The sequence below is a fragment of the Odontesthes bonariensis genome, chromosome 24 (assembly GCF_027942865.1).
Source record: "Odontesthes bonariensis isolate fOdoBon6 chromosome 24, fOdoBon6.hap1, whole genome shotgun sequence".
NCBI classification, from domain to species: Eukaryota; Metazoa; Chordata; class Actinopteri; order Atheriniformes; family Atherinopsidae; genus Odontesthes; species Odontesthes bonariensis.
The window spans coordinates 241,331-258,303 of NC_134529.1; the positions used below are offsets into that span (position 1 = coordinate 241,331).

At 47.4% G+C, this 16,973-nt stretch overlaps 2 protein-coding genes across 5 annotated transcripts in view; one reads left to right on the forward strand and one right to left on the reverse strand.

Moving 5' to 3' along the window:
* ppp4r4 (protein phosphatase 4, regulatory subunit 4) overlaps positions 1 to 10,580 on the forward strand; it is a 61,515-nt gene extending 50,935 nt beyond the window's left edge. Inside the window, exons 14-25 of one of the 3 annotated variants that reach the window (XM_075459480.1) lie at positions 3,889 to 4,062; positions 4,145 to 4,250; positions 4,538 to 4,685; positions 5,627 to 5,771; positions 5,853 to 5,891; positions 5,974 to 6,045; positions 6,121 to 6,184; positions 6,260 to 6,334; positions 6,414 to 6,504; positions 8,425 to 8,486; positions 8,563 to 9,019; positions 10,132 to 10,580. In XM_075459480.1, the coding sequence (XP_075315595.1) occupies positions 3,889 to 4,062; positions 4,145 to 4,250; positions 4,538 to 4,685; positions 5,627 to 5,771; positions 5,853 to 5,891; positions 5,974 to 6,045; positions 6,121 to 6,184; positions 6,260 to 6,334; positions 6,414 to 6,504; positions 8,425 to 8,486; positions 8,563 to 9,019; positions 10,132 to 10,177 (1,479 nt within the window). In that variant the 3' untranslated portion in view covers positions 10,178 to 10,580. The remainder of the gene's footprint in view (positions 1 to 3,888; positions 4,063 to 4,144; positions 4,251 to 4,537; positions 4,686 to 5,626; positions 5,772 to 5,852; positions 5,892 to 5,973; positions 6,046 to 6,120; positions 6,185 to 6,259; positions 6,335 to 6,413; positions 6,505 to 8,424; positions 8,487 to 8,562; positions 9,020 to 10,131) is intronic. The other 2 variants (XM_075459482.1, XM_075459481.1) reach the window with 2 other exon arrangements.
* Positions 10,581 to 10,714: 134 nt separating this feature from the next.
* serpina10a (serpin peptidase inhibitor, clade A (alpha-1 antiproteinase, antitrypsin), member 10a) lies at positions 10,715 to 16,569 on the reverse strand. 2 transcript variants are annotated; one of them, XM_075458904.1, is made up of 6 exons: positions 16,471 to 16,569; positions 15,041 to 15,334; positions 14,669 to 14,962; positions 14,218 to 14,491; positions 13,996 to 14,143; positions 10,715 to 13,034 (listed from the first exon to the last, which is right to left on the reverse strand). In XM_075458904.1, the coding sequence occupies exons 2-6, from the start codon at positions 15,321 to 15,323 to the stop codon at positions 12,846 to 12,848; spliced, it is 1,188 nt and encodes a 395-aa protein (XP_075315019.1). In that variant the 5' UTR covers positions 15,324 to 15,334; positions 16,471 to 16,569; the 3' UTR covers positions 10,715 to 12,845. The 2 variants fall into 2 exon arrangements, with proteins under 2 accessions (XP_075315019.1, XP_075315020.1); XM_075458905.1 differs by having other exon boundaries at positions 15,041 to 15,329; positions 16,471 to 16,562.
* Between the last annotated feature and the right edge of the window lie 404 nt (positions 16,570 to 16,973).

The following is a 16,973-nucleotide window of genomic DNA, read 5'->3' on the forward strand; positions in this document are numbered from 1 at the left end:
ACTTTGGTTCTGAACTCTGGTTCTGAACTCTGGTTCTGAACTTTGGTTCTGACCTTTGGTTCTGAACTTTGGTTCTGAACTTTGGTTCTGAACTCTGGTTCTGACCTTTGGTTCTGAACTTTGGTTCTGAACTCTCATTCTGAACTTTGGTTCTGAACTCTGATTCTGAACTCTGGTTCTGACCTTTGGTTCTGAACTTTGGTTCTGAACTCTGGTTCTGAACTCTGGTTCTGAACTTTGGTTCTGAACTTTGGTTCTGAACTCTTTGTCTGAACTCTGGTTCTGAACTTTGGTTCTGAACTTTGGTTCTGAACTCTGGTTCTGAACTTTGGTTCTGAACTCTGGTTCTGACCTTTGGTTCTGAACTCTCATTCTGAACTCTGGTTCTGACCTTTGGTTCTGAACTTTGGTTCTGAACATTGGTTCTGACCTTTGGTTCTGAACTTTGGTTCTGAACTTTGGTTCTGAACTCTGGTTCTGACCTTTGGTTCTGAACTCTCATTCTGAACTCTGGTTCTGACCTTTGGTTCTGAACTTTGGTTCTGAACTCTGGTTCTGAACTCTGGTTCTGAACTTTGGTTCTGACCTTTGGTTCTGAACTTTGGTTCTGAACTTTGGTTCTGAACTCTGGTTCTGACCTTTGGTTCTGAACTTTGGTTCTGAACTCTCATTCTGACCTTTGGTTCAGACCTTTGGTTCTTATCTTTGGTTCTGAACTCTGGTTCTGAACTCTGGTTCTTATCTTTGATTCTGAACTCTCATTCTGAACTCTGGTTCTGACCTTTGGTTCTGAACTTTGGTTCTGAACTCTGGTTCTGACCTTTGGTTCTGAACTCTCATTCTGAACTCTAGTTCTGACCTTTGGTTCTGAACTTTGGTTCTGAACTCTGGTTCTGAACTCTGGTTCTGACATTTGGTTCTGAACTTTGGTTCTGAACTCTCATTCTGAACTTTGGTTCTGAACTCTGGTTCTGACCTTTGGTTCTAAACTCTGGTTCTGAACTTTGGTTCTGAACTGGTTTTGAACTCTGGTTCTGAACTCTCATTCTGACCTTTGGTACTGAACTGGTTCTGAACTTTGTTTCTGAACTCTGGTTCTGAACTTTGGTTCTGACCTTTGGTTCTGAACTTTGGTTCTGAACTCTCATTCTGACCTTTGGTACTGAACTGGTTCTGAACTTTGTTTCTGAACTCTGGTTCTGAACTTTGGTTCTGACCTTTGGTTCTGAACTTTGGTTCTGAACTCTGATTCTGACCTTTTGTTCTGAACTGGTTCTGAACTCTGGTTCTGACCTTTGGTTCTGACCTTTTGTTCTGAACTGGTTCTGAACTCTGGTTCTGAACTCTGGTTCTGAACTCTCATTCTGAAACTTGGTTCTGAACTTTGGTTCTGACCTTTGGTTCTGAACTCTGGTTCTGAACTCTGGTTCTGACCTTTGGTTCTGAACTCTGGTTCTGAACTCTCATTCTGAACTTTGGTTCTGAACTCTGATTCTGAACTCTGGTTCTGACCTTTGGTTCTGAACTTTGGTTCTGAACTCTGGTTCTGAACTCTGGTTCTGAACTTTGGTTCTGACCTTTGGTTCTGAACTTTGGTTCTGAACTTTGGTTCTGAACTCTGGTTCTGACCTTTGGTTCTGAACTTTGGTTCTGAACTCTCATTCTGAACTTTGGTTCTGAACTCTGATTCTGAACTCTGGTTCTGACCTTTGGTTCTGAACTTTGGTTCTGAACTCTGGTTCTGAACTCTGGTTCTGAACTTTGGTTCTGAACTTTGGTTCTGAACTCTTTGTCTGAACTCTGGTTCTGAACTTTGGTTCTGAACTTTGGTTCTGAACTCTGGTTCTGAACTTTGGTTCTGAACTCTGGTTCTGACCTTTGGTTCTGAACTCTCATTCTGAACTCTGGTTCTGACCTTTGGTTCTGAACTTTGGTTCTGAACATTGGTTCTGACCTTTGGTTCTGAACTTTGGTTCTGAACTTTGGTTCTGAACTCTGGTTCTGACCTTTGGTTCTGAACTCTCATTCTGAACTCTGGTTCTGACCTTTGGTTCTGAACTTTGGTTCTGAACTCTGGTTCTGAACTCTGGTTCTGAACTTTGGTTCTGACCTTTGGTTCTGAACTTTGGTTCTGAACTTTGGTTCTGAACTCTGGTTCTGACCTTTGGTTCTGAACTTTGGTTCTGAACTCTCATTCTGACCTTTGGTTCAGACCTTTGGTTCTTATCTTTGGTTCTGAACTCTGGTTCTGAACTCTGGTTCTTATCTTTGATTCTGAACTCTCATTCTGAACTCTGGTTCTGACCTTTGGTTCTGAACTTTGGTTCTGAACTCTGGTTCTGACCTTTGGTTCTGAACTCTCATTCTGAACTCTAGTTCTGACCTTTGGTTCTGAACTTTGGTTCTGAACTCTGGTTCTGAACTCTGGTTCTGACATTTGGTTCTGAACTTTGGTTCTGAACTCTGGTTCTGAACTCTCATTCTGAACTTTGGTTCTGACATTTGGTTCTGAACTTTGGTTCTGAACTCTGGTTCTGAACTCTCATTCTGAAACTTGGTTCTGAACTTTGGTTCTGACCTTTGGTTCTGAACTTTGGTTCTGAGCTTTGGTTCTGACCTTTGGTTCTGATCTTTGGTTCTGAACTCTGGTTCTGAACTCTCATTCTGAACTTTGGTTCTGACATTTGGTTCTGAACTTTGGTTCTGAACTCTGGTTCTGAACTCTCGTTCTGAACTTTGGTTCTGACCTTTGGTTCTGACCTTTGGTTCTGAACTCTGGTTCTGACCTTTGGTTCTGAACTTTGGTTCTGAACTCTCATTCTGAACTCTGGTTCTGAACTCTGATTCTGAACTCTGGTTCTGACCTTTGGTTCTGAACTTTGGTTCTGAACTCTGGTTCTGAACTCTGGTTCTGACCTTTGGTTCTGAACTTTGGTTCTGAACTCTGGGTCTGAACTTTGGTTCTGACCTTTGGTTCTGAACTCTGATTCTGACCTTTGGTTCTGAACTCTCATTCTGAACTCTGGTTCTGACCTTTGGTTCTGAACTTTGGTTCTGAACTCTGGTTCTGAACTTTGGTTCTGAACTCTGGGTCTGAACTTTGGTTCTGAACTTTGGTTCTGAACTCTGATTCTGACCTTTGGTTCTGAACTCTCATTCTGAACTCTGGTTCTGACCTTTGGTTCTGAACTTTGGTTCTGAACTCTGGTTCTGAACTTTGGTTCTGAACTTTGGTTCTGAACTCTGATTCTGACCTTTGGTTCTGAACTCTCATTCTGAACTCTGGTTCTGACCTTTGGTTCTGAACTTTGGTTCTGAACATTGGTTCTGACCTTTGGTTCTGAACTTTGGTTCTGACCTTTGGTTCTGAACTCTCATTCTGAACTCTGGTTCTGACCTTTGGTTCTGAACTCTGGTTCAGACCTTTGGTTCTGAACTCTGGTTCTGAACTTTGGTTCTGAACTGGTTCTGAACTGGTTCTGAACTCTCATTCTGAACTTTGGTTCTGACCTTTGGTTCTGAACTCTCATTCTGAACTCTGGTTCTGACCTTTGGTTCTGAACTTTGGTTCTGAACTTTGGTTCTGAACTCTCGTTCTGAACTTTGGTTCTGACCTTTGGTTCTGAACTTTGGTTCTGAACTCTCATTCTGAACTCTGGTTCTGAACTTTGGTTCTGACCTTTGGTTCTGAACTTTGGTTCTGAACTCTGGTTCTGACCTTTGGTTCTGAACTTTGGTTCTGAACTGGTTCTGAACTTTGGTTCTTAACTCTGGTTCTGAACTTTGGTTCTGAATTCTGGTTCTGAACATTGGTTCCGACCTTTGGTTCTGACCTTTGGTTCTGAGCTTTGGTCCTGAGCTTTGGTTCTCCCTTGTGGTTCTCCTCAGCTCCCGGAGCTGCTGGCGGCGCTGCTGGCGGCGGAGCAGCGGGTCGGACGCTCCCTCCGGTGGCGGCTGCATGAGAAGCTGCTGCAGCGCTACAGCTGCCTGGCCCGACTGCTGCCCGGAGAGCTGCTGCACCAGAGCTTCTGCCCCCGGGTCTTCCTCCTGCTCAGCACCAACGTCAGTGTTAGCTTGCGTCAGCGTTAGCTTTAGCGTTAGCGTGAGCCGGGCTCAGTCGGGTAACTCTGCTCTGTGATTGCAGACGGTGCTGCCGGTGCAGAAGGAGGCGGCTCGGACGTTCTGCACGTTCCTGCGCTACAACCGCAAGCAGGAGCAGCGTCAGGAGATGATGGAGCAACTGATCCAAGGTCCGGTTCTGCTGGTTCTGTTGGTTCTGCTGGTTCTTTTGGTTCTGTTGGTTCTGCTGGTTCTGTTGGTTCTGTTGGTTCTGCTGGTTCTGTTGGTTCTGCTGGTTCTGCTGGTTCTGCTGGTTCTGTTGGTTCTGCTGGTTCTGCTGGTTCTGTTGGTTCTGTTGGTTCTGCTGGTTCTGTTGGTTCTGCTGGTTCTGCTGGTTCTGCTGGTTCTGTTGGTTCTGCTGGTTCTGTTGGTTCTGTTTGTTCTCTCAGAATGCCAACAGACCTGTCTCTGCTCTCAGGTCTGGCTCTGGGTCGCAGCTACTGGAACCGTCTGAGGTTCCTCGACGTCTCTGAAGTCGCCACGGAGATCTTCTCCAGGAAATACTTCAACAAACACTTCCTCGTCCCGGCTCTGGAGCTCGTCCACGACCCTGTCGCCAACGTCAGGTAGGTGGCTTCTGTTCAATCCTGTGGAGCTGGGTAGGGATGGGAATTGATAAGATTTTTACGATTCCAATTCCATTTTCGATTCTGCTTAACGATTCGGTTCTTTATCGGTTCCCTTATGGATTCTCATTTGGAGAAAAAGGACAACAAACCGGTCGATCAGCATCAACTTTGTTTAGTTTAGAAGTAACACGAGTCATGACCTCACAAACCCAACAACGGTGAGGTCCACATTGGTCTATCCTGGCCTGGGTAATTGAACTCTTCCTGCTCTGGTGAAAGGAGAAGCTGGAGGTAGAGGTGAACTGGGGGTAGCACCACCAGCCTCTGGCTCTGAGCCAGTCAGGCTCTGTCTCTCATGATTTCATCTAAATGTAATGCCTGAGAAGGCATTCATTTAACCTTAACCGTTACTAACAGCAGCTTTTACAATCAGGCAAATGGTGCCAACATGATAGGCAGTGTTTGTTAGTTAGTTACCTGCAGTGTTAGCCGAGGACATGCTAACGTTGCTAACGTTGCTAACGTTGCTGCTGGGTTCAGATTCACCAACGTTAGTCCGGAGCGGATCGAAAACGCGACATTCATTCATAGTTATTGCATGTTGGTAGTATTTCCTCCCTTTGGTGAAATATTCACTTTGCAAGTTGCCCTGTTGTCGTCTTTTTTAGGGATGTGTAACCAAACTTTCGAGCGTTTGTACCGCTTGGGCGCCATGTTTACTGTTGGCTGCTGGCTGCGCTGGACTCGCCACGCAACGCTGCGTGGTGACGTCATTCGCACCCACTGGAATCGATAAGGGAATCGTTTGCAAAATCGGAATTGAAACACTGGGAACCGGTTCTCAACAAGAACCGGTTCTCGATTCCCATCCCTAGAGCTGGAACTGGTCCACATGTCTCATCATGTCTGATGTTTTTGGACGCTCACCTGCTTCTCAGGTACAAGCTCTGCCAGCTGTTGCCCCGGTTACGCTCGTCGCTCCGCCTGCCAGCCGACAAGCTGCTGCTGCAGAAACTCGACCTCTGTGTCCAGAAACTTCTCTGCAGGGAAAAGGACAAAGACGTGGTGGCCACCATCCGCAAGGTAACACCTCCCAGAACTAGGTCCGGATTCATTTTTTAAATGTCAGCTTTGTTTACCTGTATCCATCATGTGTCCATCTAGACAGTGTTGGAACTGGACAAACTGGACCTTTCAGAACCTGTAAGCAGCCGATTCAGTGAATACATGAATTTGTTGGCTTCCCTTCTGTGCTGCCACACCTTGATGTTTTCTGTGTCTGTAGTTCCACAAGAGGCAGGAGAGGGACCTCCTGGATCAGAAGAAGGAGAAGGAGGAGACCCTGCTGCTGGAGATGGTGAGTCAGAACCTGGTGCTGATCGTCACCACGACCCGGTCCGCCTCGTTTTAACGGCCTCTGTTGTGTTGTCAGGAACAGCTGGAGCGCCAGCAGAGTGAGGAAAAGCCCAACTGTGACAAACAGATGGAGAGAAAACGTGAGCTGAAAATGTTCTTGTTGAATTAGTCAGAGGAGACGTTTGGACCTTCAGTTGAACTCCTTTCTCCCACAGGAAGGGACAGTAAGACGAGTCTGTCTGCCACCAAGTCCATGTCCGTGTCCTCGTCTGCAGCGGCCCCGGCCTCCGGTAAGAAAGCGACGCTCATATCAGGATGTGACCAGAGTGTTGATGATGGCGGTGATGGTGAGGTGTCCTTTCTGTGCAGGTAAAGACACGAGGAAGGCGAAACTGTCCCGGAGTCGGTCCCTGAGCAGTCAGCCGACCGCCTCCAGACCTGTGAACCCAGACAGACCTTTGTAAGAACTCCTAATCTCCTCCAGGTTAACAAAGCCTCAGAGGAGGGTTCACCTGTTTGATTCTCCGATTACATTACATCACATTACGGTCATTCTGCAGACTTACAAGAAAAAGGAAAAAGAAAAATATAAACTCAACCATAAGCACACCGAAAGAGAAGTGTTTTTAACCTGGATTTAAAAGTGCTCACAGTTGGGGCTGATTTCAGTTCTGCTGGTAGTTTGTTCCAGTTGTGTGCAGCATAACAGCTAAAAGCTGCTTCACCGTGTCTAGTTTGAACTCTGGGCTCCACTATCTGACCTGAGTCAGCAGATCTCAGAGCTCTGCTGGGTTTATACTCTGCTAGCATGTCATTCATGTATTCTGGACCTAAACCATTCCGTGATTTGTAGACGAGCAGCAGAACTTTAAAATCTATTCTGTATCTGACCGGGAGCCAATGTAAAGACCTGAGAACTGGGGTGATGTGATGTGATCTCTTTGTTCTGGTTAAAACTCGGGCTGCAGCGTTCTGAATGAGCTGCAGCTGTTTGAGACTCTTTTGGGGGAGTCCAGTCAGAAGACCGTTACAGTAGTCAAGTCTGCTGGAGATGAAAGCATGAATCAGCTTCTCCTGATCTGTTTGGGACATGAAACCCTTCATTCTGGATATGTTCTTAAGTTGATAAAAGGCTGATTTGGTGACTGATTTGATATGATTGTTGAAGGTCAGGTCTGAGTCTATCAGCACGCCGAGGTTCCGGACTTGGTCTTTAGTAGGCAAAAGAACTTCAGGTCACAAGAAATCATGAGTGCATTTCCTTCCAAAACCAAACAGCTAAGATCTTAACTAGTGCTAGAGTAAGTGTGGTAAGTTAGGTACCGAGACACATGGGAGGACAATTTAGGAAACAAAGACAGTTTAGGAAACAAAGACAATTTAGGAAACAAAGACAATTTAGGAAACAAAGACAGTTTAGGAAACAAATCAGTGCGTAAGGATCTGGGAGGAAACAGGTGATGTCCTCAGAGGGCGGATCTGGGCAGTGTTTCCTGCAGAGATGGTTTGCAGCCTGCGGCCACCTGAACCAGGTCCAGGGTTAGGGTTAGGGTCCAGGAGAACCAGGTCCAGGGTTAGGGTTAGGGTCCAGGAGAACCAGGTCCAGGGTTAGGGTTAGGGTCCAGGAGAACCAGGACAGAGTAGAGAGAGTTAGCTCCAGCAGTTTGGAGGGACTCAGTTACTGCTGGGAGGGCCGTCTCAGGTGAGCGGCCCACCTTGAACCCGGACTGGTGGGGGTCCAAGAGGTTGTTCTGGTGGAGGTAAGAGGGCAGATGTTTAAAGACGGCACGGGTCAAGAGCTGGTTTCTTTAGAAGAGGAGTGACTCTGGCAGTCCTGAAAGCAGAAGGAAAAGAGCCTGATGTCAAAGATGTGTTAATGAGGTGGGGCAGGTATGGAAGAAGATCAGGTGGGGCAAGAGTGGGGAGAGAAGTGGGGCAGAGAGGGAGGTAGAGAGGGAGGGGTGGGAGAGCAACAGGTGTGGGTGGTGTGGACAGCTGGGGGGGAAGGAAGATCGGATATCGTTAACCTTCTTGTCAAAGAAGTTGGCGAAATCGTCAGGGAGGAGGGAGGAGAAAGTTTGAGTTTTTTCTGGGTTGGAAGCAGAAGTTTGAAATTTGTTCCAGAAGAAGGCAGCTTTAGCAGAAGAGAGAGAGGAGGAGAAAGTGGAAAGCAAAGACTGGAAGGCAAGAAGGTCCTCAGGGAGTTTACTTTCCTCCATTTACGCTCAATGATGATGATTTGGATTTGGATCTGCTGGTTGTAAACTCCAGAGAGCTCCAGGCTGTTTGGGAATGACATACATTCCAGGTTTTAGGGTTCTGTTCTGGTTCCAGTCGAGTTAATCTGATGATCTTTGTTTACGTGTTCTTGATGTTTCAGGAAGGTCAAAGATGTGAGCAGTTCCTCTGGGCCCGGGAAGTCCTCCATGCTGGCCAGCAAAGGTAGCTGCACACCTGACGCTCAGGGAAGTCTCACTGCGTTTGCCTCTGCTCTGACATCACTTCCTGTTTCTCACAGATGACTCAGCGAGAACTGCCCACTTCACCATGACGACGCAGTCCACCTCCACCGTGCCGGTCCTCATCCGCAGCAACACAACCAGCTTCCTGGACCGGGCCAGTGTCCTGGACCACCGAGCCAGTACATTGGACCAGAGAGACCACAGAACCAGTACATTGGACCAGAGAGACCACCGAGCCAGTACCTTGGACCAGAGAGACCACCGAGCCAGTACCTTGGACCAGAGAGACCACAGAACCAGTACATTGGACCAGAGAGACCACCGAGCCAGTACATTGGACCAGAGAGACCACCGAGCCAGTACATTGGACCAGAGAGACCACAGAAAAAATACATTGGACAGAACCAGTACATTGGACCAGAGAGACCACAGAACCAGTACATTGGACCAGCGCAGTAAAACAACAGACCGTGGGAGCGGGATGAAGGACGGTCAATCCAGGAAGCTGTTGATGTGAGTTCAGGCTGATGGTGGAACCCCAAAGTTTAATTTCATGTGGTTTTTAGGGTCTTTACAACCAAAGTCCAGTCAGACCAGTCAGACTAAGACCAGTTGTACCAGTCAGTCTAAGACCAATCAGACCAGTGGGACCAGTCAGTCTAAGACCAATCAGACCAGTGGGACCAGTCAGTCTAAGACCAATCAGACCAGTGGGACCAGTCAGACTAAGACCAATCAGACCAGTGGGACCAGTCAGACTAAGACCTATCAGACCAGTGGGACCAGTCAGACTAAGACCAATCAGACCAGTAGGACCAGTCAGACTAAGACCAGTTGTAAGACCAGTTACCAGGGTTAGGGGGTCAGGTTAGGGTTAGGGTGTCAGGCTAGGGTTAGGTGGTCAGGTTAGGGGGTCAGGTTAGGGTTAGGGGGTCAGTTTAGGGGGTCAGTTTAGGGTTAAGGGGTCAGGGTTAGGGTTAGGGTTGGGGTTAGGGTTAGTGTGTCATGTTAGGGTTAGGGGGTCAGGTTAGGGTTAGGGGATCAGTTTAGGGTTAGGGGGTCAGGTTAGGGTTAGGGGGTCAGGTTAGGGTTAGGTGGTCAGGTTAGGGGGTCAGTTTAGGGTTAGGGGGTCAGGTTAGGGTTAGGGTTGGGGTTGGGGTTAGGGTGTCATGTTAGGGTTAGGGGGTCAGGTTAGGGTTAGGGTGTCAGGTTAGGGTTAGGGGTCAGGGTTAGGGTTAGGGTTGGGGTTAGGGTTAGGGTGTCAGTTTAGGGTTAGGGGGTCAGGTTAGGGGGTCAGTTTAGGGTTAGGGGGTCAGGTTAGGGGGTCAGTTTAAGGTTAGGGGGTCGGGTTAGGGTTAGGGGGTCAGTTTAGGGTTAGGGGGTCAGGTTAGGGGGTCAGTTTAAGGTTAGGGGGTCGGGTTAGGGTTAGGGGGTCAGTTTAGGGGGTCAGGTTAGGGGGTAAGTTTAAGGTTAGGGGGTCGGGTTAGGGTTAGGGGGTCAGGTTAGGGTTAGTGGGTCAGACCTGATCCTGGTCTGGTTAGGGTTAGGGGGTCAGACCTGATCCTGGTCTGGTTAGGGTCCATCTTTAGTTCGATTAATTCATGTTCTTCTTCTGTGTTTGTCAGAAACAGGAAGTCAAGCTCCTTCAGCCTACAGTCGGGACGAGACTGAGAATGACAATGTCGCCATTCCTACACCAGGTCATCTGACAATCAGCTGTCTGGGAGCGGTTTCCATTCAGCTTAAGGACATTACCCAGAATGCAACACGGCATCATCTCTTCCTTACAAACAGAGACAGCAGTCTGAGTTCCATTTGTATTGACAGACCACTGTGTATTCGAATGATCTCATCTTCACCTGATTGGCTCAGTAAACTCCACACACGAAGATTGTTGGTGTGTTCTTGTTGGTCAGAGCTTTCAGCTGCCGGCATGTAATTGGTTGGATAAACGGTGATGTCACAGCAGGTAACACAGGTGAGTTCAATGAGAGCATAAAAAGAATAAACCTCTGAACTAAACAGCTTTTATATCATTTCTGCTGGAAATTATAACGTGTGTAGACAATCTGAAAATAGGGTAGGAGGGAGGATGGGTGGGTGGGGGGTGGATGGGGGGGTGGATGGATGAGGGGGTGGATGGGGGAGGATGGGTGGATGGGGGGTGGAACAGATGGGGTTGAAAGAACCAGACAAACAGAACCAAAGTACTGAGACTGTGAGTTTAATATCGAATGTTTCACATCAGTACAGGTGCTTACAGGTGCTTACATATGCTATCATGCTGTCATGCTAATTAGCTCTAAATACTTAGTTCAGTTTAGGGTTGATGGTGAATCAATCAGCCCAGAACTTCATCTTCTGCTTTTTAAATGAATCCAGAACAATCAGAATCACTTTTTTTCTTTGAGCTTTTACAGTTTGATGCTCTTAGAGACGGCCAAAGCTACGGTAAGGTACCGTAGGGTAAGGTACCGCACGGTAAGGTACCGTACAGTAATGTACCGTAGGGTAAGGTACCGCACGGTAAGGTACCGCACGGTAAGGTACCGTAGGGTAAGGTACCGCAGGGTAAGGTACCGCAGGGTAAGGTACCGTAGGGTAAGGTACCGTACAGTAAGGTACCGTAGGGTAAGGTACCGCAGGGTAAGGTACCGCAGGGTAAGGTACCGTAGGGTAAGGTACCGCAGGGTAAGGTACCGCAGGGTAAGGTACCGTACAGTAAGGTACCGTAGGGTAAGGTACCGTAGGGTAAGGTACCGCACGGTAAGGTACCGTACAGTAATGTACCGTAGGGTAAGGTACCGCACGGTAAGGTACCGCACGGTAAGGTACCGTAGGGTAAGGTACCGCAGGGTAAGGTACTGCAGGGTAAGGTACCGTAGGGTAAGGTACTGTACAGTAAGGTACTGTAGGGTAAGGTACCGTAGGGTAAGGTACCGTACAGTAAGGTACCGTAGGGTAAGGTACCGTAGGGTAAGGTACCGTACAGTAAGGTAAGGTACCGTAGGGTAAGGTACCGTAGGGTACGGTACCGTACGGTAAGGTACCGCAGGGTAAGGTACCGCAGGGTAAGGTACCGCAGGGTAAGGTGCCGTACGGTAATGTACCGTAGGGTAAGGTACCGCACGGTAAGGTACCGTACAGTAATGTACCGTAGCTTTGTAACGTGAACACAGACGACCCAATAAGCCACGGCCGGCTGACACGGTGATGCTAACGTTGCTAATTAAACACAAAGAAGAGGTGCTGCAGGTGTTGGCCTCGTGGAGGAAGTCGAGCACGAACATCTGAACTGGAGCAACACATGCACTTCAACGACTTTGCTTTTCCAGAGATGAATCGATCATCAGAGTTCCTGTGGTCAGGTGATTAAAGCCTGACATCAGAACTGTGTTCAGGTGATTAAAGCCTGACATCAGAACTGTGTTCAGGTGATTAAAGCCTGACATCAGAACTGTGTTCAGGTGATTAAAGCCTGACATCAGAACTGTGAGCGGCTTCAGTCCAACAGTCACTGACTGGGTTAGGGTTAACCCTAATCCAACTTTCAGCAGACGGCTGAGCTTCCATCTCAACCCGAATATTTACAGAATGACTTTAACATTATGCTAAAATTAGCTCAGTGCTAACAGGAAGATAAAAATTACCATCACCCAAAATAAAGACAAACATATATGATAACGTTAATAGTTTATATGATAATAAATAAAGTTATGCAAAAACAATCAAGCAAAATGTGAAAGAAATACTTTTTCTGCTTTATTTTAAACTGCATTCACTTGATGTTTCTATATTACTTTTATTTGACTTGTATTTTATCATCTTGTTTATTTCTGTATTATTTTCCTTTACATCGTATTGATCTTTTTATTCCTTCCAAATTGTGTATTTCTTTATTTTATTTTGATTTCACAGTAAATTTTTTTAATTGATTTGACTTTTCTGTCCTAAGTGTCAAAGTAAATAAACAGCAACATTTACGCAAGCTTAAATGAATGCAGTTTAGTAGCATTTATTATCAGAGAACTTGTTTATTTTGTGTTATATGGTAGTCTAAGGCCTCCATAATGTGTTATTATTCAGAGTTTTAGGTCTCGGGTCTCTGAAGGGTCCTACGGCTGCTAAGGGACAAAAAGAAACAACCTGTTTCCATTATGGTGTTCAGGTGTGTTAATCTGACAAGTGAGGTAAGATTAGAGAGGCGGGTGGAGCTTGTCCTTGTCGGGTGGAGCTTGTCCTGGTCGGGTGGAGCTTGTCCTGGTCTGTTATATCTGAGGCGGGTGGAGTTATTTCTGGGTGGGTGGAGCTTGTCGGGTTATTTCTGGGTGGGCGGAGCTTATTTCTGGGTGGGGTCCCGGACTCGGCCCATGAACAGGAGGCTGCCGGTGCTCTGCTGGTAGATGATGAAGACGAAGGGTCTGTTGAAGGTGAGCCGCGGAGGCGGCGTGGAGAACACGGTGGCCCCGCCTCCCACGCCGATGACATCACTGCTCTCGTCGACGGAGATGACAGATTTCTGATAAACCTGAGGACCAGCAAAAGAAGAAGAAGACTTTAAGAGGACGCAGTGACATCAGACCAGGTGTAAACAACAAAGTTCCAGAAATCATTAATGATTCTAAAACCAACTTCAGGTCCAGTTTGTGTGTCCAGGATCTTTTCTCATCTACACAGATGGAGCACACCAACTTACCAACTTTCATTGATGAATATTGATATTAACTAATCTAAATGATTGATTTTAGATTTTAGACAGGTTTCTCTTCAGCACTGTAGCCAGTCTGACTAAGAGTCCGAGCTCTGCTGAGCCAGGTATTCCTTTAACTCTCAGCAGGGATGATTTCATGAGCTTCTTTATTAATAAAATTGTTTCTATCAGAGAAGATTGATGGAGTCCTTCGCACTATTATCAGTGATGTATCATCAAGTACAGCAGCTTTAGAAGTATCTTTAGAACCTGATTTGTATTTAGACGGCTTCTGCCCAGTTGATCTCTCTGAGCTAACAACAGCAATAGTCTCTTCTAAACCATCAACTTGTGTTTTAGACCCAATCCCAACCAGACTGTTCAAGGAGGTTTTCCCATTAATCAATACTTCCATATTGGATTTGATCAATCTGTCTTTGTTGACAGGATATGTACCTCAGACTTTTAAGGTTGCTGTTATTAAACCTTCCATTTTGGATTCCAGTTTGTTCTTGTAAATGAAGAATCTTCCTCACACACCAGAGTAAGTCATGGAGTTCCCCAGGGTTCTGTGCTTGGACCGATTCTCTGACTCACACATGAAACAGGTTTCTAGGACTGCCTAACCCTAACCCCTTAGATGGACTGGTCCAGCTGGAACTAAAGAGGAACTAAAGCTGGAGTTTGGTTCCCAGCGACGCTTTGAGGCAAAGAAAACCAGAGAAAGGAACCCGACCATCAGGCGCAGAACCACAGCCTGAAGTTTGTTCCTTTTTTAAAATGCTTCCCGTTCTCTTACCTCTGTGAGTTTGAGTCCTTTGGGTTCGCCCAGTTTGCTGTTGTCAGCATCATCCTGAAACACCCGAGTGATGTCGAGGGTCTGAAGGACGCTCCTCAGGGAGTAAGAGCGCTCCAACAGGAGGCGGGGCAGCTGCACCTCCAACTTCCTGTTTACAGAAAAGCAGAAAGGGTCAGCCAGGTGTTCTGATTCAGGGGGCGGTGGGGAGAAGATGTTTCTCACGTCTTCTTCAGCCGTCCAATCCAGCTCCGGATCTTCTCTGATGTCACTTCCTCCTCCACGGCGGTCACGTCCACGCCTTCATCGGGCAGCACCGCCAACATGGCCGCCCCGTCGGCCATCGGCAGCCGCAGCACGCCGGCCTTCAGCGAGCTGTCGTACGCCAGGAAGAACTTATCGGCCCGGAACATCATGGGAACCATGGCAACGCGATACGCGTCCACGTAGAAGCGCTCGTCCTGAGTGGACGAGGAGTTGAAGGGGGGGTCGAACCGGCCTGAAACACAGAAACTTTATTTAAAAGGAGGACGGGACAAGCCTGCACCTGGAAACGTTTCCACGGCGAGCGGCGTCACGTCCCACCGCTGGAGTTAGAAATGTCCCCCGACCTCAGACACCTGAGGACTGGGATTGGTCAGCTGTCTGTAGCCCCGTCCCCAGCACGCTGACTCACTCTGATAGGAGGCGGCGGTGGCGATCAGCAGCTGGGTCTGAGGGTCCAGGGTCGGTGTCAGGTCCTGGACCCGGTCTCCGGTCTGCTCCTGGGCCCAGCGGTTGATGGCGTCGGCGGCTCCGAACGGCGTGGCGTACGACAAAGTCTGAAGCGTTCCCCCGAACTTCGTCTGGACCAGGTCCAGGTAGGGCGCCGACACCTGGACGCTCTGATCGGGAAAGATGGCCACGCCCTGCTGCAGGTTCCTGACGGCGTCCGCCTGAAGGACGGCGCTCCTCAGGGTCTGAAACAGATCTGAGAGACAAACCAGCGGTGAAAAGCCTGACCTCTGACCGGTGACCTCTGACCTCACGCTCCTGACCCCTGACCCACCTGGCAGGTCCTGGGGGTCCAGTCCGCTCAGGGTGAGGCCTTGCAGCAGCTCGTCCTGGGTGGGCCCGTCTGTGGCGCTCAGCATGGCGAGGAGTCCGGCGGACAGCGTGAACGGAGACAGCAGCACGTTGTCATCGGTGCGGCTGGCGACGGCTCGGTACAGCCGGGCGCCGAAGTCTGCGTTCCTGTCGATCAGGTTCTGCACGCCGGGGTCAACCGTCTGAGGCGAGGCGGGACCCAGCAGGAGGAGGCTGACCAATGAGAGGAGGGCACGGGGCGCCATGGTAACCTGTGCTGGGGGAGGCGGGAACAGAGCAAACGTGATGACAGGGAAGCCTCAAAGGTTTCACAGCTGATCAATAAGCTGATCAATAAACTGATCAATAAACTGATCAATAAGCTGATCAATAAACTGATCAATAAACTGATCTTTATACAGATGATGGTGATCAATAAACTGATCAATAAACTGATCTTTATACAGATGATGGTGATCAATAAACTGATCAATAAACTGATCTTTATACAGATGATGGTGATCAATAAACTGATCAATAAACTGATCTTTATACAGATGATGGTGATCAATAAACTGATCTTTATACAGATGATGGTGATCAATAAACTGATCAATAAACTGATCTTTATACAGATGATGGTGATTAATAAACTGATCAATAAACTGATCAATAAACTGATCAATAAGCTGATCAATAAACTTATACAGACGGTCAGATCTGTTCAACAGCAGATTCACTTGGAAATTAATGTTTTGATGACATGAAAACATTTCCCCCAATAACTAATCAATAACTAACCAATAACTAATCAATAACTAACCAATAACTAACCAATAACTAACCAATAACTAATCAATAACTAACCAATAACTAATCAATAACTAACCAATAACTAACCAATAACTAATCAATAACTAACCAATAACTAACCAATAACTAATCAATAACTGCGGTGAACCCTTCTGGAGACGGTTGCTAAGCAGCTGAATAATGACGGAGGACTGGAGGAGGACCAATCAGGAGACAGCTCAACCTGATCGATCAGCTCAGATGACTTCCGGTCTGAGGGCCACGCCTACAACATGTCATGACGTCATCTGTTTTTGTTCATCCCGTTTGTTCATCTTTTGCATCCATATCATTATGATTACAATGAATTGAATTCCAATTGGCTTGAATTGGACTTTATTATTTAAGTGCCTTGAGATGACATTTGTTGTATTTGGCGCTATATAAATAAAGATGAATTGAATTGTGTTGAATTGAATATCAGCTGATCAGCGCATTCCGCTTAAAACTCCAGATCGGTGACGTCACCACCGCTCCGACGGATGGCCGATGACGCTGAGCAGCCACAAACAAACAAACAAACAAACAAACAAACAAACAAACAAACAGAGCCGGCCTCACCTGCTTCCTTCTGCGAGCTTTCTGCTGTGAGGCTTCACGCGCTGCGCATCACTCTGAAGCGCGCCCCCGATCACCACCGGAAACAGAACCATTCAAATAAAGTTCCACTTCCGGCCCAGTTCCGTGTTCTGCCGTCAACCCGCCAGTAGAACCCGGATGTTCTGGCCCTGCTGGCTCCGGGGCTGAACACATGAACTCTGAGCTCCAGCTTCTGATCAGAAAACCAGAAACAGCCTGAAACAGCCGAAAGGAGTCATTGTTCTGAGCTTTTATTGTGCAGGACAGCGGACCACTTCCGGTCAGGGAAGACTGCAGACATGCGCAGACTGACAGAGGCTGACGTCACGGTTTCTGTGCAGATGGAGGACAGACAGAGCATCTGATGCTCAGTTATTACTTTATGGAGAATTTATTCATAAATTTGGTCCAACAGTCACTCCAACAGAATATAATCTTTAATTCTATCCCGAGGAATGTATTTAAGCTTCTTTTTGGCTCTAAAT

What these genes read in the sequence shown, in the direction of transcription:
- serpina10a (XM_075458904.1), bottom strand. Translation starts at nt 15,323, where the DNA reads ATGGCGCCCCGTGCCCTCCTCTCATTGGTCAGCCTCCTCCTGCTGGGT. An exon ending in GGACCCCCAGGACCTGCCAG is followed by an intron (nt 14,963 to 15,040) that starts GTGGGTCAGGGG and finishes TTTGTCTCTCAG; the next exon opens with ATCTGTTTCAGACCCTGAGG. An exon ending in CACCGCCGCCTCCTATCAGA is followed by an intron (nt 14,492 to 14,668) that starts GTGAGTCAGCGT and finishes TCTGTGTTTCAG; the next exon opens with GCCGGTTCGACCCCCCCTTC.